This window comes from Anolis carolinensis, unplaced genomic scaffold, assembly GCF_035594765.1.
Source record: "Anolis carolinensis isolate JA03-04 unplaced genomic scaffold, rAnoCar3.1.pri scaffold_18, whole genome shotgun sequence".
Classification (NCBI taxonomy): domain Eukaryota; kingdom Metazoa; phylum Chordata; class Lepidosauria; order Squamata; family Dactyloidae; genus Anolis; species Anolis carolinensis.
The window spans coordinates 552444-580196 of NW_026943828.1; the positions used below are offsets into that span (position 1 = coordinate 552444).

The 27753-nt window shown below is 47.6% G+C and overlaps 2 protein-coding genes across 2 annotated transcripts; both read right to left on the reverse strand.

Annotated features, from left to right (window-relative positions):
* On the reverse strand, nt 1–3197 carry LOC100565998 (zinc finger protein 658B-like). The gene has a single exon (XM_062966207.1). It carries the CDS (start codon nt 3195–3197, stop codon nt 1836–1838), a length of 1362 nt encoding a protein of 453 aa, XP_062822277.1. The 3' UTR covers nt 1–1835.
* LOC134294614 (uncharacterized) lies at nt 3181–27753 on the reverse strand. The gene is made up of 2 exons (XM_062966184.1): nt 19429–27753; nt 3181–3413 (listed from the first exon to the last, which is right to left on the reverse strand). The coding sequence occupies exon 1, from the start codon at nt 26766–26768 to the stop codon at nt 23970–23972; it is 2799 nt and encodes a 932-aa protein (XP_062822254.1). The 5' UTR covers nt 26769–27753; the 3' UTR covers nt 3181–3413; nt 19429–23969.

The window sequence follows — 27753 nt, forward strand, 5'->3', positions numbered from 1 at the left end:
ATCTTTCAGGCAACTTTTCCCCCACAGGCTGATCAACCTTTAAAAGGTGGTAGACATCAATATTGGCCTGATATGAAGTAAAAAATAGTTTAAAAGATTAAAATAAATAAAAAATTAAAAGGAAAAGGAAAAGAAAACTGGCTAGTCAAAGAATAGAAAGATTCCATAGCTGCTGCTTGAAGCGGCGGAAAAAAGGAACTGAGGCAGTAGCCCCTCTCACTGGCTATATATACTCTATGGGGAAAGTGGGCGGGGCTTCCGCCATTTTGTACTAAAAGAGCTTTCTAGAAGATTCCGAATGCACACAACAACAACAATCCTAATTTTGGACTATTTCATCCTAGTCCAGCCCCCCCAATAGTCTGAAGGACCGTGAACCGGCCCTCCACTTCAAAGGTTTGAGGACTCCTGGCCTAAAGTTTCGTCCTTCTTTCGGTTCCTTCTGTTCTTACGGCCTGGTTTCAAAACATGCTCAGTCTCAGGCTGCATGACGTATGGGGTGCCAGCTGCACACTTCATTGCCCGTGGTTATTCGGATAGGCCTTCCTGGACCCTCGTTCCGTCTTGCCAGGTGAGAGACGCCTTGCTGATTCCTTGCTTCACCCGCCAAGTCCATCCCATGTCAGACTCTGCGTGGACTCCATTTTCTTTTGAGGCCTGTTTCTTCTGTTCTTCACAAGCACTCCAGTTCCTTACACACACACACACACACACACACACACACACACACCCTTGATAAATCAAGACTAATTTATTGTATACATGTCTGATTCAGTGTCAATTATATGTCTATAATCAATTTTATATAGTTATATAGTTAACATGCATCACAATTCATAATAGCGGTTCTAAGCATTACAATTTGTTTTCAAATACAGAAAATCGATTAGTCAGCCATTTATATCCACCCCTCCAGTTTCAGCCGTTTTGACCCTTATAAATCACCCTATTTTTTGAAAATAAAAAAATTAAAAGTAACAATACAAGAAAGGCAGAAATAATTTATAATGCTTCAACTGAACATGAAACTACTACATGAGATACAAAACTAAATCAGAAACTAAAACACTAGCAAAACAGTGACCTACACAGACACACAACTGAACTAACAAACAGACAGGGATACGTGCCTAAAAGCCTCATTCTATCTGTTAATTTTTATATCTCATTATTCTACTCCCTTTAGATAATATAACAACACTTCTATTTCTGATAACACTCTTCCAATTAATACCTATTACAACTGACATTTGCCCATGTTGTGGTAGTCAGTTTGTTCGTTGTGGCTAATTTGCAGGTCTTCATAAGCCATTGTTTTTGCTTTGGAATAAAACATTCCTTCCATCCCTGTGTACAGTCAATTCTTACTTGAGTATCTCACAGTAACTACCCATGCTTTCATTCTAATTGATCATCCAACATTCTCAGCATATAAAACTCTAGTTTCATTTAACTTTGTTTAATTCCAGAATGGAACATATTTTAGTTCAATCTTTCTACAATACACCACATGTGATGAAATGTCCCAACTTTGAGCTTGAATTTCCAAAATGTGCAAGAGTTGCTCCCCAGTGTGAGTCCTTTGATGTGAACGTAGAGCTGAATTCTGAGTGAAGCTCTGTTCACACTCCAAGCATTTACAGGGTTTCTCCCCAGTGTGAGTCCTTTGATGTGAACGTAGGCCTGAACTCTGAGTGAAACTCTGTCCACACTCCAGGCAGTTATAGGGTTTCTCCCCAGTGTGAGTCCTTTCATGCCGTAGCAGCTGGCTCCTCTATGAATCTGTGATGTATAACCCTATTCCGTGAAAAGCTCTGTCCACACTCCAGGCATTTCTATGGTTTCTCCCCAGTGTGAGTCCTTTGATGTGAACGTAAAGTTCCACTCTGAGCAAAGCTCTGTCCACACTCCAGGCATTTATAAGGTTTCTCCCCAGTGTGAGTCCTTTGATGTTTACATAGATTTGAACTATAAGTGAAGCTCTGTCCACACTCCAGGCATGTATAGAGTTTCTCCCCAGTGTGAGTCCTTTGATGTGAACGTAGGCCTGAACTATGAGTGAAGCTCTGTCCACACTCCAGACATTTATAGGGTTTCTCTCCAGTGTGAGTCCTTTGATGGGAACGTAGCCCTGAACCACGAGTGAAGCTCTGCCCGCACTCCAGGCATTTATAGGGTTTCTCCCCAGTGTGAGTCCTTTGATGGGAACGTAGGCCTGAACTACGAGTCAAGCTCTGTCCACACTCCAGGCATTTATAGGGTTTCTCCCCAGTGTGAGTCCTTTGATGTTTACATAGGCCTGAATTCTGAGTGAAGCTCTGTCCACACTCCAGGCATGTATAGGGTTCCTCCCCAGTGTGAGTCCTTTGATGTGTACGTAGGCCTGAATTCTGAGTGAAGCTCTGTCCACACTCCAGGCATTTATAGGGTTTCTCCCCAGTGTGAGTCCTTTGATGGGAATGTAAGTGTCCCTTCTGAGTAAAGCTCTGTCCACACTCCAGGCACTTATAGGGTTTCTCCCCAGTGTGAGTCCTTTGATGTGAACGCAAAACTGAAATATGAGTGAAGCTCTGTCCACACTCCAGGCATTTGTAGGGTTTCTCCCCAGTGTGAGTCCTTTGATGTGAACGTAGGCCTGAACTATGAGTGAAACTCTGTCCGCACTCCAGACATTCAAAGGGTTGCTCCCCAGTGTGAGTCCTCTGATGTGTACGTAGGCCTGAATTCTGAGTAAAGCTCTGTCCACACTCCAGGCATTTATAGGGTTTCTCCCCAGTGTGAGTCCTTTCATGTGAACGCAGAACTGAATTTTGAGTGAAGCTCTGTCCACACTCCTGGCATTTATAGGGTTTCTCCCCAGTGTGAGTCCTTTGATGTGAACGCAAAACTGAACTATGAGTGAAGCTCTGTCCACACTCCTGGCATTTATAGGGTTTCTCCCCAGTGTGAGTCCTTTGATGTGAACGTAGGCCTGAACTATGAGTGAAACTCTGTCCACACTCCAGACATTCAAAGGGTTTCTCCCCAGTGTGAGTCCTTTGATGTGAACGTAGGCCTGAACTATGAGTGAAACTCTGTCCACACTCCAGACATTTAAAGGGTTTCTCCCCAGTGTGAGTCCTTTCATGCAGTAGCAGATGGCTCCTCCAACTGAAGCTCTTTCCACACTCAAGACATGTAAAGGGTTTCTCCTCCATGTTGACAGTTATGATTGACTGTGATACAGACACGTGAGTGTTACCTTTTTCTTTCTAATCAAAATTGAGTTCCACAAGATTGGCACCTAGAGAGGATTTCTTCTTCCCGCAGGATTTCTTTCATTATTGCCCTTTGGTTTCCAAATTCCTAAATCTATACTAGATACTGATAATTTCTTTTCATGCCTGTGGTGACTTCATAGGGTCTTCATTTCCCTGATCAAGAAAAAAGAAGCAAAAGGTTAAACATGAAGCTGCAAACTTCCTTTATTTCCAAGATTATCCTCTTTTCCGTTCATGGCTCATGTTGAAAATGGAACCACCAAGAAATGGAGATATGAAGGGTCTCAAGGACACACAGAAACAAACAAAGGTGATCACCGATTTACGAACAATAAGGGATGGATTCAGAAGGAGAGAAGAAAAGAAGGGAGGGAGGATGAAAATGAATGATTGATGGAAGGAAAGAGGGATGGATGGAAGAAAAAGGGATCTTCGTACAATACTAAAGAGCCACATTGATTTTTTTTCCTTGACCTAAACACGGCTAAAGAAACAAAAGGCAGACAGTCAGACAGACCATAGACGGGGCTTCATTCACTCTGAATAAAGGGTTTCCGTGAATTACCAGCATAAGTTAAATATTAAGAGGCACAATGATCCCTTTAGTGATGATTTCATGAATGTCTAGATTCCCTTTGAGGCCACAAGGGATCCCAGGTCCGTTTCCTGTGCATCCCAAATTGGACCTCTGCTGCCACCACATTTCCTACATCTCTCAAAGGAACCCCAAAATCCCAAAGACGTTGCCTTCCTGCCTGGCAAATTCAACACCCCATTTAGGCATGCTGAGATGCTCACAGAACTGGTCTCGCCTGGACTAAGTCCCCGTTGGGCTGTTCACTCCCTTGGTTGAGCCGCAGGACGGCATGCAAATTCACAGGCACAGATCAGTCGGGAAACCCTCCTTCCTGCCCAGCCCTTTCCACCCCTGTCCATTTCCGCCTCTATTTCCTGCCCTCTGTTGTGGGGAAAGGCTTTTCAGCAGGTGAAGGCTGGGTTCTGGTCTTTGGCTGGGTTCTGTGGTCTTTGGATACAGGTGAACTACAACTGCCTACAAATCAAGGCCCATTCCCACAAACCCTTGTAGTATGTTCAGTTGGTCATGAGGCTTCTCTGTGCAAAGTATGGTCCTGGTCCATTGTCAGTGGGGGTCACTTTTTCTCTGGATGCAGGTGAACTATAAGTCCCTTTCTTCTTCGTGGTGCTTCTGTGGAAATCGCACTAATGGGATTTCCTGTGCCTGCACAGCAATTGTCGGAACCTTCTAGAACTTAGAATAAACAAAATGGCGGAAGCCCCGCCCACTCTCCCCAGTACGATATATAAGGCCCTGTGGGCGGGGCTAGTCAGTTCCTTTTTTCCGCCGCAGAGGCAGCAACATTTGGAACCTCTCTAGAGCTTTCTAGCATCGTGTTTAATCGTTCTTGACTCGGACCGGCTGCGAAACTCCCATCCTTCTTTGATTAACGGACTGGACTTGGTAAACCCCTTTGGCTTAACGGACTGGACCTGGCGTTTTATTTTAACCCCCATTGTTATAACGAGGCTTGAGTGAGCATGGCCTCCTTCTTCAAGAAATGTTCTAATTGCGGGAGCAATCTCCCTGAGGCAGATGGACATTCTAAGTGCCTACTATGTCTGGGTGAGGGCCACATCACTCAATCATGCCATGTGTGCCAAGGCTTTACGCCCCAGGCACGTAAAAATCGAGAATCTAGGCTAAAGGCCCTACTCTACGAACAGGCCTTGGCGCCCAACCTCCCTGGGCCTTCCCCCCCCTCAGAATAGGCCCAATCCATCGGCTTCAAGTAGGGCCAGATCGCCGAGTCCCGATCCACCATCGGAGGCCGTCCAGACTGGGGCCCCAGGCGGGCAAGAGCCTGCGGCGGCCGTAGGCCCCCGCGATGCCCGGAAAAAGACAAAGAAAGTAAAACACCTGAAAGCGTTACGCCCTCGGCCCGCTCGGCAGCAACCCGACCTTACCATGGAGCGCTCCCCGGTACGGAGCGATCCTCCGCTGCTCACTCCAATCGAGCCGCAGGGCTCACAGGCGCTCAGCCCGACCGGGCTTACCCCTGCTCAGCCGGCCCCGTTGTTGCCGAGCGTACAGCAGGAGGCGCGGGGTCGGGGAAGGAGCCCGGCAGCGCAAAGCTCATCATCGAGCTCTCTGGCTTCCTCTCCATCGCCCAAAAGATCCAGGAGGAGCCAACGGGTCCGCCCACCCCGACGCCGGCGTTCCTCCTCGTCGGGTTCAGGGCGCTCCGTTGCTGGCTCGGACACCAGAAGCCGCTCAAGAGACTCCCGCTTCCCTCCTTATCCCTACGGATTCCCCCCTTACCCGTTCATTCCACCCGGGTTTGAGGGTTTTCACTTCTGGAACCCGTATGGGCCTTATTCAGTTCCGTCGGGTTCGGGGCGCAGCCACGCCCCCCGCTCTCTGTGGAATCACGCCCCACCGGCTTCGCCTTCGTGTGCGATGTCTCAAGACCGCACTCTACTGGTGGGCCGGGGTAATGCAGCTACAACCGGCCTCCCTTCAGAACAGATCTCAGGCCCAGCATCAGAGGCAAGGGGAAGGGAGCCCCGGCCCCAATCGCCATCCCCTTCAATACTGCAGGCGCCGCCGGCCCCAGCGACCCCACAAACGCGCCCATCGCTGGAGATGGAGGCTGATCACCCTGAGGACGCGGAGGGCCTACCCTCCACATCGGTTCCGCTTGCAGACCCACATGACGATCTTGATCCTCCCTCGGCGGAGGATATCAAACCCTTTTCGTCTCTGTTGATTCGCCTCTCTAAGGCTCTCAACTTACCAGCCCAGAAGCCTGCAAAAGTGGTCAATGACCCTGTGTATCCTTCTTCCAAACAACAGGGGCCCCTTACCACGGCGCTACCGTCCCTTCCCTACTTGATAGAGATTATTAAGAATGAGGGGGTATCCCCAGCGGCTCTTCCCGCGACCCCGAGGAGAGCTGAATACCTCTATAAAATTGACTTCACTGGAGCCCAATGGCTAGCCAAACAGCCAAAACTGAACTCTCGTGTTGTGGATGTTACCTAACCCAAGCAAATTCAGCGTTCTCAGCCAGCGCCCACAGACAAAGAGGGCAAGAAACTGGAGAGCATGGGAAAAAAGTTCTATTCTGCATCGTGCCTTTTTGCTAGGATGGCTCACTACGGCGCGTATACAGGAGCATACCAGACATACCTCTGGGAGAAGATGACCCAGTATTTAGATCTCCTCCCAGCACAACATCAAGCCATGGCTAGGGCTTTCCAACAAGAGGCTTGCCTGCTCTCAGAGCTGCAGAAGGACCTAGCCAAGAATATAGCGGACGCCTCGGGAAAGCTCCTGGCAGGGGCAATCTCACTTCGACGTCACGCTTGGCTACGAGCAGCCAATCTCTCCCCCTCGGCTAAATCAGTCATAGAAGACCTTCCCTTGGATGAGGCTGGCATATTTAATCCAGAGACTGACGCTCAAATCAAAGATACACATGAGGTGACCCAGGCCACCAACAAGTACGCGACGCAACAGACCTATCAATACCAGCGAAGACGATGGAACCCATACTATCGATCTAGGAGGTCGAATTCACCATCGTATAAGGGAAAACAACGGTCCTTTTTTCGTCCCTTTGGACCGAGGCGTTCCACTTTCCAATATAAAGGTCAGCAAAGGAATGGTGGAAAGCAAAATGAAAAGCAAAGACGTCGTTTTTAACCCAAAGGCGGGGGCCCCCTTCCCTAAGTTTGCTCCAAGTTCGCAACCCCTAGACTCCTGTTCGGGTTTGTTGAGTCTACCTACTTCCCCTCCCATCAGTTTGAAAGAGCACTTAGGCTCTTCGTTTGTGACCCCTCAGAGGGAGCACTTGGCTTTTTTTGAGAGGCTTGCCCCCCGCCTGAAAGTGTGGGAGTCGATAACATCGGACTCTTGGGTCCTACAAGTTGTTAGAAAGGGTTATGCCATTGAGTTTACATCCCGCCCCCGAACGGGGACTCTCCGCGCCACCACCCCCTCCGCTTGCCTCCTAGACGAAGTCTCGACCCTCCTGCAGAAGGGTGCGATCTCTAGAATACCCCCGCGTAGGGCCCGATCTTGCTTTTTCTCCAGATACTTCCTTATTAGGAAGAGGTCCGGTGGACTGCGTCCAATAGTAGACTTACGTGCCCTTAATAGACACGTTCGGGCCCGCAAATTTCGTATGGTCACGTTGCCCTCCATACTGCCTTTGTTGCGTAGGGGAGTCTGGTTTGCGACCATTGACTTACGTGACGCGTATTTCCATATCTCCATACGACGCTCCCACCGTAGGTACCTTAGCTTCATGGTAGGACGCTCCATCTATTCCTTCAATGTGCTCCCGTTCGGCTTAGCTACGGCGCCACGGGTGTTCACAAAATGTATGGCCACGGTAGCCGCGTACTTACGACAGAAAGGGATACCTCTTTTTCCATATATTGATGACTGGCTGGTAGTCAGTGACTCAGAAACAGCCCTAAGGGATGATGTGTCCTCTACGCTCCTTCTTTTGCAGGACCTTGGCCTGGTGGTCAACAAAGAAAAGTCTCATTTAACCCCGTCGCAAAACATCGAATTCATTGGGGCTGTCCTAGATTCTCGTTCTGGAAGGGCCTGTCTTCCGGAGTCCCGTTTCCGGGCTATCCGAGCCTCCATATTGCAACTCCAGTCCCGACGACGAGCTTCAGCATGGCATATCCAGTCTATCCTAGGCCATATGGCCTCCACCACTGCAGTGGTAGAGCTGGCAAGACTAAGAATGAGACCCCTTCAGAGGTGGTTCCTGGACTCGTTCGATCCACTCTGCGACAGCCAATGGATAGTGTTGACACCCCCGGCTCACGTCCTACAGTCGTTACGATGGTGGACAAGCAGACGCAACCTGAGGACAGGCCTACCTTTCCGTCCCCCGATACCAACTTACGAGGTTACAACGGACGCGTCCCAGGACGGATGGGGCGCTCACCTCAACAACTTAGTAATCAACGGTCACTGGACAAGCCGTGTGCGAAACTACCATATCAATGTCCTGGAGTTCCTGGCAGTAGAGAAAGCCCTCCACGCCTTCAAAAGGATCCTACGAGGAACCACCGTGCGGATTGTGACGGACAATACAACGGTGAAGTGCTACCTCAACCGGCAGGGAGGTACCCATTCCAGGCGCCTGCTGCTCGCCTCCCTCCGGCTTTGGGACTGGTGCGTCAAGAAACGAGTGACACCGCAAGCAATACATCTACCGGGGAAAGACAACGTGCTAGCAGACTCTCTCAGCCGTTCAAAAACGGCATGTCACGAATGGCAGTTGAAACACACAGAGTTCCGCCTTCTGGCACGCAGATGGGGCTGGCCGATAATCGACCTCTTCGCATCCCCAGAGAACACCCAGTGCACCGCGTTCTGCGCACGTCTTCGCCCAGGAGCGGCTCCAGGGTGCTTAGGGGATGCATTCCGGTTCCAATGGACCGGAGGACTGCTGTATGCCTTTCCTCCCCTACCCTTGGTGGGGAGGAACATCTCGAAGATCATGTCGGACAACACAGACTGCATAGTAATAACACCGTGGTGGCCGCGCCAACCGTGGTTTGCACCACTCTGGAAGGCAGCGAAGGGCGAATACGTCAGGTTGGGAAAGTCTCCAGATCTTCTATCCCTCCACAAGGGGCGAGTCAACCACCCAGATGTATCAGCGCTGAATCTCACCGGCTGGAGGATCAGACCAACCTCTCAGCCCCAGTGAGGGCTTCTCGAGGCAGCGCAGAAAGGCTCAACCAAGCGCTCATATGAATACAAGTGGAAGAAATTCCGGGGCTTCGCACAATCCAGGGGTGTGGACCCAGCTACAGCCCCCACACCCATAATACTGGATTTTCTGGTGCATCTGTCCAACAATGGGCTATGTTTGGCCTCTCTTAAATGCTATGTGGCGGCTATCTCCTGGTACCGGAAGGCCTCCTCTGGCCAATCCTGTTTCCAAGACCCTTTAATTGGCCTCTTCCTTAAGGGATTTAAGAATCTACACCCACCAGTGACGCCACCGCCACCGGCGTGGAGTTTAGAGCTGGTGTTGTCCCAAATGTCTAAAACGCCGTTTGAACCGATGGCCTCGTGCGACATCTCTTATTTATCATGGAAGACGGCCTTTTTGGTGGCGGTCACGTCCGCGCGAAGGGCTAGTGAATTGTGTGCTCTCAGAGTGGACCCTCCATATCTACGATTCCATCAGGATAAGGTTGTCCTTAGGACGGATATAACTTTCCTACCAAAGGTGGTGTCCAGGTTCCACATGTGCCAGGACATCACTTTACCGGCCTTTTTCCAAAACCCCTCCACGCCTCTGGAAACAGCGCTACACTCTCTGGACGTTAAGAGAGCACTGGCTTACTATGTCGAAAGGACTAAGACTTATAGGAAATCTACCCGGCTTTTTCTATAGATCGGATGCACTGGGACTCCCAGTTTCTTCTCAATGCCTAGCTGCGTGGATCATTGCAGCGATTCGTACAGCCTACACTCTAGCGGGGAGGGACCTCCCTCAAAATGTGGTGGCCCATTCCACGAGGGCTTTGTCCACCTCCCAAGCCTTTCTGAAGGGGGTGCCACTTGATGACATCTGTAAAGCAGCCACGTGGTCCTCGTCCTTCACCTTTGCTTCCCACTACAAGTTGGATGTCTTGGCAAAAAAGGACGCAGCCTTTGGGAGAGCCGTGCTGTTCTCATGCGTGGCATGACCCTCCTCCTTCGGTGAGTAGCTTGCTAATCTCCCATTAGTGCGATTTCCACAGAAGCACCACGAAGAAGAAGATGTAGTTGCTTACCTGTAACTATGTTTCTTCGAGTGGTGTTCTGTGGAATTCGCACGGCCCGCCCATCCTCCCCTCTGAGATCATGCCACTAGGCTCAATTGCTACCTGGCGGCGGGGAACTGACTAGCCCCGCCCACAGGGCCTTATATATCGTACTGGGGAGAGTGGGCGGGGCTTCCGCCATTTTGTTTATTCTAAGTTCTAGAAGGTTCCGACAATTGCTGTGCAGGCACAGGAAATCCCATTAGTGCGAATTCCACAGAACACCACTCGAAGAAACATAGTTACAGGTAAGCAACTACATCTTCCCCCCCAACTAGTCCAATATGTTCTATTAGTTATGATGGCTCTGTGTGTCAGGTGTGGTCCTGGTCCATCATTGGTGGGGTTTGATTGCAGGTGAACTATAAATCCCAGTACCTACTACTCCCAAATGCCTGGGCCAATTCCCCTCAAAACCCACCAAATGTGGGCACATCAGGTATGCATGGCAAGTTAGGTCCAGGCCCATCATTATTTGGGTTCATAGCGTTCTAGATGTAGGTGAACTACAACTCCTCTACATTCCCCAGTAGGAGTCACAGCAGTGCTCTGACTTGATGCAAGACGAACTACAACTTCCACCATGTGCAGTCAATCCCCAAACTCCTCCAGTAAGTTTAGTTTCTGCTCAGTTCTGCTGTGTTTGTTATGCAGACGGATTTGAAAGGGAAGGGCAGTAGGAGGGGTCATGCAAATTCCACAGCAATGGAGAACCCTGGAATGCCTGCCTGTGGTGGAAGAAAAAGCAAAATCTAGGATGAAATGGTCACCAAACTAAAGCATTCCTTGGGGTGGTGGGCTGTAGTGTTTGGGGAGGACATTGGCAGGGGCTGGGCTGCATGTTCATGGGGCTCGCTGTAACCAAAATGTCAGTGGAAAAGAGTGACTTGCTAGATTTTTAACCATGGGAAGTACAACCTGTTTGTGGGGGCTGGAGGCTGTCTGTGTGAGCAGGCATCCGGGCCACACACACACACATACGGGTTTTTGCTTTTATTATGGATTTAGATTTAGATAGATTTAGATTAGATAGATTTAGATAGATTTAGAATAGATACAGATGTTACCTTATAATAATTTGGACCAAAAATTTTAAAAATGGCAAATTATATTAAACATGAACTGTAATGGAAATAAAGAGTCAGAATAAATACAGTAGAGTCTCACTTATCCAACATAAACAGGCTGGCAGAATGTTGGATAAGCGAATATGTTGGATAATAAGGAGACATTAAGGAAAAGTCTATTAAACATCAAATTAGGTTATGATTTTACAAATTAAGCACCGAAACATCATGTTATACAACAAAATTGACAGAAAAAGTAGTTCAATACACAGTAATGCTATGTAGGAATTACTGTATTTACGAATTTAGCACCAAAATATCATGATGTATTGAAAACATTGACTACAAAAATGCGTTGGATAATCCAGAACGTTGGATAAGTGAGACTCTACTGTAAAACTAAATGGTATAAACCACAAAAAGAAGGCGGGTTAGGTCACCCAAATATTAAATTATATGATCATGCCAACCAAATAAGGTACATAGTCGAAGGATTAGCAAAGCAAGGAAAACTGGAAGGGCCAGAAGAGTGGTTCTCAACCTGGAGTCCCTCCCCAGGTGTGTTTGGCCTACAACTCCCAGAAATCCCAGCCAGTTCAGTTTACCAGCTGTTAGGATTTCTGGGACTGGAAGGCCAAAAACATCTGGGGAGGGACCCCAGGTTGAGAACCACTGGGCTAGAAGAAGAGGATAAGAAATTAGAATGGAAACCAGAGTATATTTTGATAGAAAATAAAGGAAAGTCTAAAAAGAATTGGTATAATGAACAGAGTAACCCCCTTACATAAATATAAACTTTCTATCTAAACTTTATTTGCCATGCCATACTGTTGCCCTTGACCCGCCTGGCACCTGCTAGTTGGCCACCCCAACGTGGAACCCTTGATCCCTGTATCCTGGCCCGCTGGTGGAGTATTTTGTCATTGGTTCCTAAGCCTGTGGTTAATTGATTGATTTGTATGTTTAGCGCACTTATGCTCATTATCGTATTATGTTTTATTGTTGTATGGTTTCATTGTTGGAGATAGGGTGGTATATAAATAAAGTTTTAGTATTGTTATTATTATTTATTTGTACCCCGCCACTGTAATAAGATAAAATGAAATATGAATATATGGTATAAATGGAAGAGATGAATGAATGAGAGCTAATAATTTTGGAGACACCATCCTAAAATATTAAGGCCTACAATGACTAACTACCTGCTTGCTGAAGAGTAATTAAAACCTGCTAATGATAACTGAAATAGTTTACCTATCTGGTAAACTCGGATAAGAACTGCAACAGTGAGAAGAGAAATGTTTACATCTGTCAACATTTGCTGATTTGATGAACCTTTGGGGCAGAGACAATTTTTTTTTAAGATAAGGAAATGTTTACAACTGTTGAGAAGGAAGTCAACACAAGGCCAACACTAATCAAGAAGAGTCAACATCTGGTCCAGGAAACGGAGAGGGAGCCAGGATGTTCCGGGATGGAAGACGTCTATCATTCATTTACAACTTTGGGACAACATCAGCAAAATATTGTTATATAAGTGTCTATGTTTTTACTAAGTGTCTTGTTTAAATTTTATTGTTTTTTTCTAATGTGGATTTTTTTATTATAATGAGTATGTTATTGTCATTTTATACTTTTGATATTAGTGATGTAGTTGGGGTACTGAATGTTTGCCGTCTATATGTATGTTAACCGCCCTGAGTCCCTCTGGGGAGAGAGGGCGGTCTAGAAATAAAGTTATTATTATTATTATTGTTGACACAATGACGTTGTATGACACAGCAAACAAGATAGATATGCTGGATTTCGTTTCGCAAAATCACAAGTCGAACACTTCCCAAGTGTCTAGGACTGTGTGATGTATTTTCGGATGATGCGTGCAGATCCCAGTAAGGTGGCCTTTTGCAGTTGGCAGATCGTAATTTTGTCAATGCCTATTGTTTCCAAATGCCGGCTGAGATCTTTTGGCACGGCACCCAGTTATTATTGTTGTTGTTGTTGTTGTTGTTGTTATTATTATTATTATTATTATTATTATTTATGATGATCCAGAAATTGTGACAAACAGAGATGCTGTTTGTCCTCCATGCTCAGTGGAGATGATGCATGGGAAAGTGGCAGATTTGCATGGAAGCGGTCTTGTCACTGGGCCTCCTTTTCTCAAGGGAAGAGGAAGTAGTGCATTTCGGAGTCATGATACGGGTTGCAGGGAGTCCGTTCTATCTTATCCTTGGCATTGTTTTTAGGAAAAAAGGATGCATTTTGACGTTTTGGAACTATGCTGCAGAGGAAGCAGGGCCTGGCCTAAGCAGGTGCTTCTCCAAGGAGGGAGAAAGGATATGGTAATATCTGGATGGATGCACGAGGATGAATACATGGAGATGTGTGTGAATGCTGAGTGAAAATGTAACCCCCCCCCCCCCGCTTTGTCTGTTGTAGGTTGTTTATCAAGCCAATGTGGTTACATAAAATCTGTATGTCTAATGTCACTCTTTGTTGTTTGTGTAAACGTTCTGATACCTCTCACACTGAAATTGCAATAAAAAGAACCTATGCTTTAAAATTATTGAGAAGTTATTCATAACACCACCATCTCCCCAAAGGGACTCGGAGTGGCTCACAAAAGCACACAATTGTGCAGAACACACAAGACGCAGCAAAATACATAACAAATAAATCAATAACAATCAATAATTACACAAAACAATAATTCCATTGAATAACATACAACCCAACCGATTAAAATTCAACACTGCAGCAAAACTGCGGGTACAACAGGCTGTGAACTGTCTCAGTCCATAAAGTACTAACAGAATCCATCGCTAAGGCCTCAGGTTGAGTGAGGAAGGTGCTCATCCTGGTCCAAAGGCTTGTTCAAAAAACGTGTTTTCAGTTGTGCCCAGAAAGCTTGAAGAGAAGGGGGAACCTGATCTCCTTCAGGAGGGCATTCCAAAGCCACGGGGCCACCACCGAGAAGGAAGCCCCCCCCCCCCCCCCAATCGCAGCCTCTCTCTCGCTCTCGTCCCCACCAACACTACTTGAGACAGTGGCAGACCGAGAGGAGGGCCTCCCTGGCAGATCTTAAAGTTCACGACCATTCATAAAAGGAGATGCGGTCCTGAAGAGAGGTTGGACCCCAAGTGTATAGGCTTTCTAGGTAACCACCTGCACCTTGAATTGGGCACAGAAACTTGTTGGAAGCCAGTGGAGCTGTCTTCATAGGGGCGCGGAATGGTCCCTGTAACCAGCCCCAGTTAGTTATTAAAAACATTTTGGAAATGACACAAAATAAAACTCAGGCCAGGGATTATTATTATCTCCTTTAACACCAGTATTAACGTTAGAAAATTCCGCAATAAATGTTTTAAAAGAATTAAGACGGAAGAGTTTCTAAAAAAGAGGGAGAATGGAAATGAGAGACTGGGGTTTAAATAAGATGATAAACAGAGACACAACCCAATATCTCTTTGCAGGAAGGAAGAGAGAGAATAGTTTATATTATTACTATTATTACATTATATCAGTTATAATACCATATTAAAACATTATTATTATTATTATTATTATTATTATTATTATTATTATTATTGTATGTCATTATTATAATATTATATGTCCGATCCAGCTCCACCCCCAATTCCTGGGGCCATGCACAGAGACGTCTCCCTCCCTCCCTTACTCCGGAAGGTCTCATATCCTACATCCGGACACCCTCCCCTGGGCACCCTCCTTGCAGGCAGGCGGCCCATTTCCTCACATCAGGAGACACTTCCAGGGTGCCCAGATCCATCATTATTTGGAATCGACAATGTTCTCTGGATGCAGGTGAACTACAACTCCCAAACGCAAGGTCAAGGCCTACCAAACCCTTCCAGCATTTCCTGTTGGTCATGGGAGTTCTGTGTGCCAAGTTTGGTCCAACTCCATAGTTGGTGGAGTTCAGAATACTCTTTGATTGTAGGTGAACTATAAATCCCAGCAACTACGACTCCCAAATGACAAAATCAATCCCACACCCGCAACCCCACCAGTATTCAAATTTGAGCACTTCGGGTATTTGTGCCATATTTGGTCCAGTGAATGAGAATATATCCTGCATATCAGATATTTACATTACGATTCACAACAGTAGAGAAATCATAGTTATGAAGGGGCAACGAAAATAATGTTATGGTTGGGGGTCACAACATGAGGAACTAACGTATTAAGGGGTCGTGGCATCAGGAAGGTTGAGAACCACTGGCCGAAAGAGAAGTGGGGTCTGTTGAGTCCCCGGAAAAGAAGACCGAGAGGAGGGGGCTGGAGAGGAGCCATGTGTGAACGTGGGGAAGGAGGCCCCGAGGAAGAGGGAGGGGGCTTCCTTTCTGCTGCCCTGGAGACGAGGCCTCAGCGGAGCCGTGGGTTCCAAGGACAGGGAAGGAGATCCACCTGAACCTCAGGAAGGACTGCTCAGTGGTGGGAGGCTCCTTCTTTGGAGGTTCTTAAGCAGTGGTTGGGTGGCCATCTGTCGGGGCTGCTTTCGTGGTGCTTCTCCTCCCTTCCTGCATGAAAGAAAGAAAGGAGGGGGCCGGGCAGGGTGGCCCTTCTGTGGGATCCTCTGATTCCCATTGAAAAGAGTTGGTTGTATGCTGCAAGTCAGGCGCAGAGGATGACCCGGGAAGGAATCCCACTGGAGCATTGACGCACAACAACATATCTGGGAGTCACCTGGACCCACCTCTGACCCACAAGAAGCACTGCTTGGCTGTCAAGCAACAAATAACATCCTACGAAAGAGGACTGGCACACCCTGGGGATCACAACCAGGCACAGTGAAGACATCTGCCCTTGCGCTTGGCTAATCTGCGGCTGAGTACGCATGCCCAACGTGGAATGCATCTCACACGTTAAAAGAGGGGATGTGGCTCTTAATGAAACATGCCGCATGAACACAGGGTGTCTACGCCTCACATCGCTGGAGAAAATATACTGTTCATCCAGTATTGCACCACCTGACATCTGCTGGGAAGTAGCAGCCAATAATGAAAGGACCAAGGCAGTGACATCTCTGGCCCATCCTCTGTTCAGATATCAGTCAGTACGCCAAGGCCTTAAATGAAGAAATAGCTTCCTAAGATCTACAGAGATACTCGCAGGAACACCTCAGCAAGCAAGAGTCCAAAAGTGGCAGGGTAAAACCACGGCTGATACCGAATGGGAGACTCCCCCTGGGCACACACAAGACGGAGAGACTCAGAAGGCGCTGAACAGACTGCGCTCTGGCACCACGAGACGCAGAGCCAACCTTCAGAAATGGGGCCTCATAGTGGAGTCCACGACATGCGAATGTGGAGGAGAGCAAACCACCGGCCACGGACTCCAATGCGGCCTGAGCCCCACCACGTGCACAAGGGAGGGCCTTCTCACAGCCACTCCAGAGGCACTCACTCCAAGGGGTAAGGAGGCACTCCAACTTTATTTTTATATCCCGCCCCATCTCCCCGAAGGGACTCGGGGCGGCTCACAACAGGGACAAGCCCGAAACAACAACAACAACCTATTTGACATAAATTTAAAACATTCCAACAAAATAAAATAATGGGCCAATACATTAAAATCCAAGCAGATAAAATCAGAGTAATTAAAAGCAACCCAGTGGGGACAGTGGTGTATCATGGAAATGAGTGACAGTGACCATATGCTTTCAAAACAGGAAGAAGTCTTCTCATGACAGCTCTATTGGGCCTGTTCATTTCAAAGCGCTCTGGAACAACCATGTTTTCAATTCCCAAGATGTTTGGGGAAGATTTACATCATGACTTAGAGAAGTTGTACTTGACCTGCATCCAGAGAGAACGGCCGACCCAACAACCATGGATCTGGACCACACTGGCCACGGAAGACGGGACTGGCGGGACCTTCACGGACACTGTGGCCCCACCCACTCCACTTGCCACAAAGAAGCCCCTTGACCCACTGAAGATCCTGCAGGGGTCCCTGGGAATGGGCCTTGGTTCTGGGAGTTGCAGTTCACCTGCAGCCAGAAAGGAGGGAACCCAGGTGAGGCCAGATCTGGACCAGACTTGGCACACAGACCCAACATGGCCAGCTGTGCAGGCAGGCCTGGTTTAATAACAACAACAACAACAAATCTCTATTTACATCCCTCTCTTCTCCCTCAGGGGACCCAAAGCGGCTGACAACGTATTAACATTGCTGAAATTTCTAGCTTATAATATTCCTGTCCATAGGAATTTGTACTCATCTGTAAAACAATGTGAAGTGTTTCTCTGTCTATTTATTCTCTATAAATCCTCCACATCCTTGATCACAGAGTTCACAACTTTGTGTGTTATCTAATGGGACTGAAATGAAGCCCATTGGATCTGATTCATCAGTTTCAGGTACTCCTTGAACAAACACCTCAGGTCTTTGCATTTGGACCCCGAATGCACATTTATTGGCCGGTTTGACAAGGTTTCCCATTTGGACTTAGGCTGCTATAGTAAACATCATAGAAATTTGGGACTGACTAGCAATTTGCCTTTTCTCAGAAAAATTGACTGTTTTGAGTCTACAGTATTTTATTTCAAATGCGTGTGAAATAAATGTTAAGGTTTATAAGTGCTGTCACTCTCAACTTTAATTTCTTTCAAACTGTAAGCAAAATTGTCAGTATCAACCCAAGCCACAGAAGCCACGTTTTCTATTTTAATGTATTGGATATTCTATATCAGGGGTCCTCAAACTTTTTAAGCCGAGGGCCGGTCCACAATCCTTCAGACTGTGGAGGGGCCGGAAAAAAAAATACAAACAAATTCTGATGCACACTGTACATGTCTTATTTGTAGTGCAAAACAACAACAACAAAAGAACAATATTTAAAAATGAAAACAATAGTAAACAACATAAACCTATCAGGATTTCAATGGGAAATGTGGGCCTGCTTCTGGCCAATGAGATAGTCAAGTTAATTAGGATTGTTGTTGTTGTGTGACTTCAAGTCATTTCAGACTTTGGGCGAGCCTAAGTCTAAAATAATTTATTTATTCATTTACTACATTATTTATTACATTTCTATCCTGCCCTTCTCACCTTCTCACTCCAGAGCAACTGTATGTACATACAATATATTATATTATTAGCATAGGACAATATTAGCATTATATATTACTATACTGAACTAAACCACTATACTGTAATATTATATGTAATATATAACATATAATTAATATTATTATATGGTATTATTAGTATTATATTGTATGAAATGATAATATTATTATCAATATTATATGTATATACAATATATTATATTATTTAAAATGATATAAAAATATTCTATTATAAATGAGGGCGGGGGCCAGGTAAATGACCTTGGAGGGCCGCATCCGGCCCCTGGGCCTTAGTTTGGGGACCCCTGTTCTATCATTTATGGACAATATCCATATCAACCCAAGCCCTAGAAGCCACGTTTTCTATTTTAATGTATTGGATATTCTATATCATTTATGGAGGACAATATCCATCTTGGAAAGCTCCAGAGGACTTTCATGCATTGCAGGCACGACTGGTGAGGAGGAGAGACGGGGCCTTCTCGGTGGCGGCCCCTCAGTGTGGAACTCCTTCCCTGGGAGGATCAGATTATCGGCCCCTTCCGCCCGTCCTGTCATTTCGCAAACAAGAGAAACCATGGCTTTGGGATCAAGCATTTGGCCCGTCATAATGACCTGTGCAATATAGTTGGAACTGGCTTTGGATTGATGGATAGGATTATCTGGCATCAAATCTAGGCACAAGAGTCGTCTCATGTTTACAAAGGTTGTTTTAAATTGTTGTTGAAAGGCTTTTAATTGTTGTTGTTGTTGTTCAGGCACGGAATAATGCCACTCACGTAAGCCACTCTGCGTCCTCTTCGGGGTGAGAAGGGCGGGATATCAATGGAATAATCAAAATAAATAACATGGCGGAAACAACAGAGCAGGGGGATCCTAGAAACACAACGGGACAGACAGACAGACAGGCAGGCAGGCGGAGGGAGGGAGGGAAACCACTGGAGCAGACCTTCCGGCCCGGGAGGCGTCCTGTGGAGACCCGTCTGGGGAGGAGGGCGTCCGGGGAGTTGGAGGCCTCCCTCCCTCCCTCCGCCCGCCAGCCGAGGACGGGCCTGGCCCACACTCCCGCCGCCAACCGGGCCCCTCCGCCTCCCCCCCGGGCACCCCGGTGAGCCCCCCTCCCTCCCTCTCCCCACAGACCTCTCTCTCTCTCTCTCTCTCCGTCCTCTCCCTCCGCCGCCTTCCTTCCTTCCCGCCTCACAGACACAGACCAGGCCTCAGGCCAGGCCAGGCGCCGCCATCTTCCCCCTCCTCGTCCTCCTTCCCCGGAGCCCGCCTTCGCCCCCTCCCATTGGCTGAGCCCGGGACGCCCCGCCCACCGGAGGAACCCCATTGGCTGGGTCCCGCTCAGCCCTCCTTTGATTGACGGGCGAGAGGGAGGAGGAAGAAAGGAAGAAGGCCTCGAAGAGAAGGAGGAGAAGGCCAGAGTGGGTCCCTCTGTCTCTCTCTCTCCTCCCCCCCGGACACCATCCCTGCCACCGGGGGTCCCGAGGGGGAGGGGGCCAGGCTGGGCGCAGGGCCCTCTGGGAAGGGGAAGGACACCTCCCGGGCTCCCAGGGCCAGTCTCGCCAGACCCCGACAGGGACCCCAGTGGGGCCTTGGCTCTGCCTGTCCGCCCGGCCTGGCCAGACCCCTCCCTGGCTGGGCCCAGGGCTCTCTCTCTCTCTCTCTCTCTCTCTCTCTCTCCCCGGGGCCAAGGCCAGCCACGCCCACTCCCCGCCAGTCTTCTCACCTGTGGAGGTTTCTCCTCGCAGCCTTTCTACACCCACACGGCAAACACGCCAGGCCATGACCACACACACCACACACACACAGTCCATCCAACGTGTTTCCCTCTTCCGGCTCCAGGAGGGAGTGCTCCGTTCCGCCCACAGGGGGCGCTGCCGCCTCGCCGCCCACTTGTGACACCGAGTCCTTGGTGGGAGGACTTCCTCCTTCCTTCCCGCACGCTGCCGGCAGTCTTTAGGGTGTCCTAAATTCCTTAAATTAGCCTCCCCGCATAAAGCGGCCACATGACCTTGGAGGTGTCTACGGACAACGCCGGCTCTTCGGCTTAGAAATGGAGATGAGCCCCAACCCCCAGAGTCAGACACGACTGGGGAAAACCTTTACCCTTTTCCTTTAGAATTTTCAACTCAACAGACACATTATACAATTATTATATTATTGTATGATTTATTAATGTACAGTAGAGTCTCACTTATCCAACATTCTTGATTATCCAATGCATTTTTGTAGTCAATGTTTTCAATACATCGTGATATTTTGGTGCTAAATTCGTAAATACATTAATTACTGCATAGTATTACTGCGTATTGAACTACTTTTTCTGTCAAATTTGTTGTATAACATGATGTTTTGGTGCTTAATTTGTAAAATCATAACTAATTTGATGTTTAATAGGCTTTTCTTCAATCTCTCCTTATTATCCAACATATTCGCTTATCCAATGTTCTGCCAGCCTGTTTACGTTGGATAAGTGAGACTCTACTGTATATATATAATGTTTTTTTATTATTATATTATCCCAATATCATATAATATTATAATTATCTTATCCTATCCGATTTGTTGTTGATCCATTGGGCTTCACGTAAATCTACCCTTTGCCAAAATATACGATCCTGTGCTTTGATCAATGTCAAATTATAATAGTGATATATAAGAATTATTATTATGTTTTATTTTATATTATTATTTTATTTTCATGATATTATATATTATTTTATGATAGATTATTATTATTATTACATTATTATGAGGATGGCTTTCCCATCCTGCCCCTCCTCTGGTCCTGTCCATCAAGGGAGCTCTTCCTCCCTCCCTCCCCCCTCCCTCCCTGGATGGCTGTTCCGTGCCTGCAGGGGGCGCCATGGAGACCCTTGTGATGCGCTGCAGCATCTCCCTCTGAAGGCCGTTCCCTTGGGAAGCTCACTTCCTGTTTACAACAGGAAGGAAGGAAGGCAGTCCCTGTCTCTCTCTCTTTGGTTCTTGCTCCTTGTCTGTTGCCTTTGCAGCCTGTCGCTGTGTCGCCTGGTTTGGTCCACATCCCGGTGAGTCTTCTTCGCTTCTTTTGGACTGCTAAGCAGCCTTGGACCACGCTATCCTTCTGGGATGCCTCGTGGAAATGGGACTAGGGGGCACTATTTCGCATTTCACTGTTTTTCCATTTCGATGACATGACTTCTTTTGGTTTTGCCCGATGACCCCTTTGCTTTTGCTCAATCAGATTCCAAGGTGATACAACCCACGAATAGCCAAAAACCACAAGAACCGCATCAGTCCACAAGCACAAGGGATTCTTCGAAAAACTGGATCGTGAATATCACCACAGGAATATAGAAACTTCCAATATACAGTAGAGTCTCACTTATCCAACGTAAGCAGGCCAGCAGAACGTTGGATAAGCGAATATGTTGGATAATAAGGAGAGATTAAAGAAAAGCCTATTAAACATCAAATTAGGTTATGATTTTACAAATGAAGCACCAACAAATTATACAACAAATTTGACAGAAAAAGGAGTTCAATACACAGTAATGCTATGTAGTAATTACTGTATTTACAAATTTAGCACCAAAATATCACGATGTATTGAAAACATTGACTACAAAAATGCATTGGATAATCCAGAATGTTGGATAAGCAAGTGTTGGATAAGTGAGACACTACTGTACTTGAACCCCAAAACCAAAGGCTTAACTTGAGTCATGGGCCAGGAACTCAGGCCCAGCTTCTTACTCCAAACACTTTCTTTATTTGGTTGGTTGCATGCATGCTGCAAGTCGCTTCTGGTGTGAGAGAACCAGCCGTCTACAAAGACGTTGCGCAGGGAAGGCCTGGATGTTTTGCAATCCTGCAGGGAGGCTTGCTTCTCTCATGTCTCCGAAGCCTGAGGTGCTCTTACTGCCTCTTACAGGGAAAACCAGCTTACTCCTAATCCGTCTAAAATGCAGACGTGGGCTTTTCCCCTTCAGAACAAACAAGCATCTTGAGCTCTGAGGATGACCTGGGAAGGAATGCCACTGGAGCATTGCAGCACACCCAACATGCCTGGGAGTCACTCTGGACCGTGCTCTGGACTTACAAGAAGCAGACCTTGAATATCAAGCAAGAAGTGGGCGCTAGAAATAACATCATACTAAAGCTGACTGGCAGAACCTGGGCATCACAACTAGACACAGTGAAGATGTCAGAGTAATGGTTTATGTAGTGTGTGAAACGTTCACTCATTGTTAAGTAAGTGTGTGCTGCTTCGGTAAACATTCCAGCAGAGGCATGATTAAGTGCACAGAATCAGATTTACTGCCTAGAGTGACATTAATTCAGCTTCCGCTTACGTAGCCGGACATAAGTCACTGGGAATGGAATGTGGGCAGCGACAAGTTTTACTGATAAGCTTCTTCGCTGGTCGCCATCAATTCTGCCGGACATGTGTATTAGGTGCATTTAGCTGTAAATAACTTCAATAAAGCTCTGAACCACTGGGATTGGCAGACAACTGACTGATGAGAGTTTATTTTCTGTGAGACTGGACAGATTTCTCCTTCTTCTGAAGGAGAGGAATTGAGACGGAAAAGGTGAATAAGTCTCGATTAGCCTCTCACACATCGTCAGAAGACACCTGTCCTTGCGCTTTGATACTCTGCTGCTGAATACGCATGCCCAGCATGGAACACGTCTCACCACATTAAAACAGTGGATGTGGCTCTAAATGAGACATGCCACATCATCACAGGATGTCTACGCCCTACACCGCTGGAGAAATTATACTGTTTAGCCGGCACTGCACCACCTGACATCCACCGGGAAGTAGCAGCCAATAATGAAAGGGCCAAGGCAGTGACATTTGACAGTGTGAGAGTTAACCGAGACACATTTGCCTTTTTGTCTCAATCTATCTTCATTTACACAGGACAGTCAGCTCGGACCATTGCAACGTCCGGCTCTTTTGCTTGCGGCGAGCAAAGACCATTATCAGTAAAACTGTTGACGCCCACATTCCACAACAGTGACTTATGTCCGGCTACATCTGCGGAAACTACACAGTGTCACTCTAGCAATAAATCCTTCTCTATGCACTTAACTATTGCTCTACTGGAATGCTATACAAAGCATTACACATTGCAGGCACACACTAGCTTTAAACACAAGTGAAGATTTCACACTACACAAACCATATCCAAAACCGTAACAACATCTCCAGCCCATCTTCTGTTCGGAATGCTGGCCCCACGCTTAAGTTCCATATGGTTAGAAACATCAGAGGTAAATTTCAGGCAAAAATGGGCATGATCAAAAACAAAGATGGCAAGGACCTAACCGAAGCTGAAGAGATCAAGAGAAGGAGGCCAGTCTATACAGAAGATCTGTATAGGAAGGATAATATCAAGGATGGCTTTTGACGGTGTGGCGAATGGTTTAGAACCAGACATCTTGAGGAATTAGGTTGAAAGGGCCTTAAGAAGCATTGCTAATAGCAAGGCAGCAGGAGATGACGGGATCCCAGCTGAAGGGTTTAAAACGTTGAACGACGATGCTGTCAAGGTGATGCATGCCATATGCCAGCAAATATGGAAAACACAGGAATTACCAATTGGAAAAAAAAATCAACTTCTTTCCCCATACCAAAAAAGGGAAACGCTAAAGAATGATCAGACTTTCATACAGTGGTACTTATTTCACATGGCAGCTCCGCTGTGCTTTTGACATGTAGCAGCCGCCTCCATCTCAGAGCCTCCTCCACTGCTCAGCTTATAACATCTAGTGGCCTCCTCCATCTCAGAGCCTCCTCCACTGCTCAGCTTATAACATTTAGTGGCCTCCTCCATCTCAGAGCCTCCTCCACTGCTCAGCTTATAACATCTAGTGGCCTCCTCCATCTCAGAGCCTCCTCCACTGCTCAGCTTATAACATTTAGTGGCCTCCTCCATCTCAGGGCCTCCTCCACTGCTCAGCTTATAACATCTAGAGGCCTCCTCCATCTCAGAGCCTCCTCCACTGCTCAGCTTATAACATCTAGTGGCCTCCTCCATCTCAGAGCCTCCTCCACTGCTCAGCTTATAACATCTAGTGGCCTCCTCCATCTCAGGGCCTCCTCCACTGCTCAGCTTATAACATCTAGAGGCCTCCTCCATCTCAGAGCCTCCTCCACTGCTCAGCTTATAACATCTAGTGGCCTCCTCCATCTCAGAGCCTCCTCCACTGCTCAGCTTATAACATCTAGTGGCCTCCTCCATCTCAGAGCCTCCTCCACTGCTCAGCTTATAACATCTAGTGACCTCCTCCATCTCAGAGCCTCCTCCACTGCTCAGCTTATAACATCTAGTGGCTTCCTCCATCTCAGAGCCTCCTCCACTGATCAGCTTATAACATCTAGTGGCCTCCTCCATCTCAGAGCCTCCTCCACTGCTCAGCTTATAACATCTAGAGGCCTCCTCTATCTCAGAGCCTCCTCCACTGCTCAGCTTATAACATCTAGTGGCCTCCTCCATCTCAGAGCCTTCTCCACTGCTCAGCTTATAACATCTAGAGGCCTCCTCTATCTCAGAGCCTCCTCCACTGCTCAGCTTATAACATCTAGTGGCCTCCTCCATCTCAGAGCCTCCTCCACTGCTCAGCTTATAACATCTAGTGACCTCCTCCATCTCAGAGCCTCCTCCACTACTCAGCTTATAACATCTAGAGGCCTCCTCCATCTCAGAGCCTCCTCCACCGCTCAGCTTATAACATCTAATGGCCTCCTCCATCTCAGAGCCTCCTCCACTGCTCAGCTTATAACATCTAATGGCCTCCTCTATCTCAGAGCCTCCTCCACTGCTCAGCTTATAACATCTAGTGGCCTCCTCCATCTCAGAGCCTCCTCCACTGCTCAGCTTATAACATCTAGTGACCTCCTCCATCTCAGAGCCTCCTCCACTGCTCAGCTTATAACATCTAGAGGCCTCCTCCATCTCAGAGCCTCCTCCACTGCTCAGCTTATAACATCTAATGGCCTCCTCCATCTCAGAGCCTCCTCCACTGCTCAGCTTATAACATCTAGAGGCCTCCTCCATCTCAGGGCCTCCTCCACTGCTCAGCTTATAACATCTAGTGACCTCCTCCATCTCAGAGCCTCCTCCACTGCTCAGCTTATAACATCTAGTGACCTCCTCCATCTCAGAGCCTCCTCCACTGCTCAGCTTATAACATCTAGAGGCCTCCTCCATCTCAGAGCCTCCTCCACTGCTCAGCTTATAACATCTAATGGCCTCCTCCATCTCAGAGCCTCCTCCACTGCTCAGCTTATAACATCTAGAGGCCTCCTCCATCTCAGAGCCTCCTCCACTGCTCAGCTTATAACATCTAGTGACCTCCTCCATCTCAGAGCCTCCTCCACTGCTCAGCTTATAACATCTAGAGGCCTCCTCCATCTCAGAGCCTCCTCCATTGCTCAGCTTATAACATCTAGTGACCTCCTCCATCTCAGGGCCTCCTCCACTGCTCAGCTTATAACATCTAGTGGCCTCCTCCATCTCAGAGCCTCCTCCACTGCTCAGCTTATAACATCTAGTGACCTCCTCCATCTCAGAGCCTCCTCCACTGCTCAGCTTATAACATCTAGTGGCCTCCTCCATCTCAGGGCCTCCTCCACTGCTCAGCTTATAACATCTAGAGGCCTCCTCCATCTCAGAGCCTCCTCCACTGCTCAGCTTATAACATCTAGTGGCCTCCTCCATCTCAGGGCCTCCTCCACTGCTCAGCTTATAACATCTAGTGGCCTCCTCCATCTCAGGGCCTCCTCCACTGCTCAGCTTATAACATCTAGAGGCCTCCTCCATCTCAGAGCCTCCTCCACTGCTCAGCTTATAACATCTAGAGGCCTCCTCCATCTCAGGGCCTCCTCCACTGCTCAGCTTATAACATCTAGTGGCCTCCTCCATCTCAGGGCCTCCTCCACTGCTCAGCTTATAACATCTAGTGGCCTCCTCCATCTCAGGGCCTCCTCCACTGCTCAGCTTATAACATCTAGTGGCCTCCTCCATCTCAGGGCCTCCTCCACTGCTCAGCTTATAACATATAGAGGCCTCCTCCATCTCAGAGCCTCCTCCACTGCTCAGCTTATAACATCTAGTGGCCTCCTCCATCTCAGGGCCTCCTCCACTGCTCAGCTTATAACATCTAGTGGCCTCCTCCATCTCAGGGCCTCCTCCACTGCTCAGCTTATAACATCTAGAGGCCTCCTCCATCTCAGAGCCTCCTCCACTGCTCAGCTTATAACATCTAGAGGCCTCCTCCATCTCAGGGCCTCCTCCACTGCTCAGCTTATAACATCTAGTGGCCTCCTCCATCTCAGGGCCTCCTCCACTGCTCAGCTTATAACATCTAGTGACCTCCTCCATCTCAGAGCCTCCTCCACTGCTCAGCTTATAACATCTAGTGGCCTCCTCCATCTCAGGGCCTCCTCCACTGCTCAGCTTATGTGATGACTCATGGGCCATGTAGTCCCGTTCCTAGCGCTGTTGTGGCAGATGAAGAGGAAAACTTGGGTTTTCCACCATTTCAGCCAGAATTGGAACTTTCCCAGCCAGAACTGGAGCCCTTGCACCTGCAGGAGGTTTGTCTTCCAGAAATCTGCCAAACAAGCCCTGAGTCAAAATCTCCCCCATTTTCTCGCCGTAGTTATTATCAACAACAAAAAGGAGTTCAACAGGCTAATCGCAGAAGCCTGAGAATCGCAGCCAGGCATTCAGCTGATTAAGACTGCTTTCATGAGAACCTTTAGGGAGTCATGCATCTGGACACAGAGATTGACTTTCGGTTCTGGTTCCCCAGAGAAGTGTTCTTTGGTGGGAAAGGGACCCTATTTAGGTTCCTTGCCCTGAAGGAATTTTGCGGAGTCAATTCGTCAGCAACTGGAGTAGGTTGTGTGTGGACAGCGCTACTCCCGTTTCCAAGCCTTCGTTCCTGTTTCCAACCCTTCGTTCCCGTTTCCAAGCCTTCGTTCACGTTCCCAGCCTTGTTTTGCTTCACGGACCTTGCCTTGCTTTCCAGGACCTTGCCAAGTATTTACCACGGATCTTGTCCCTGTTCCTCGTACCTTGTTGCCTTGTATCAAGCCTTGTGTTCCAAGAATCAAGTTTACTTCCTAGCCTTACATCAAGTTCCTTGGACTAAGAACCTTGTCATCTCCCCTCACTTTGCCTGGCAAAGTGGGTGTTTCGGTTATTGGATTACAACTTTGGACCTTAATATTTCATATTGGACATTGTTTCTTTGGACTAATTTTGACCTTTCCTGAAAGGTCTACTTCTGAACTATTTCCTACACTTGCTTTTATTAACTTTATATATTTCCTTAATAAAGATATTAGATAGATTCTGGCCTCTGTGTTTGGTTATTGGTGCTCTGCAGCCTGGGTCGTGACAGTTTGACTCCGCCACCCTAAGCACCAATTAACCTAGGCCAGAATGTCTACCGGGGCCG

Coding starts and splice junctions, on each gene's coding strand:
- LOC100565998 (XM_062966207.1), bottom strand. CDS start 3,197: ATGGAGGAGAAACCCTTTACATGTCTTGAGTGTGGAAAGAGCTTCAGT.
- LOC134294614 (XM_062966184.1), bottom strand. CDS start 26,768: ATGGCCCATGAGTCATCACATAAGCTGAGCAGTGGAGGAGGCCCTGAG.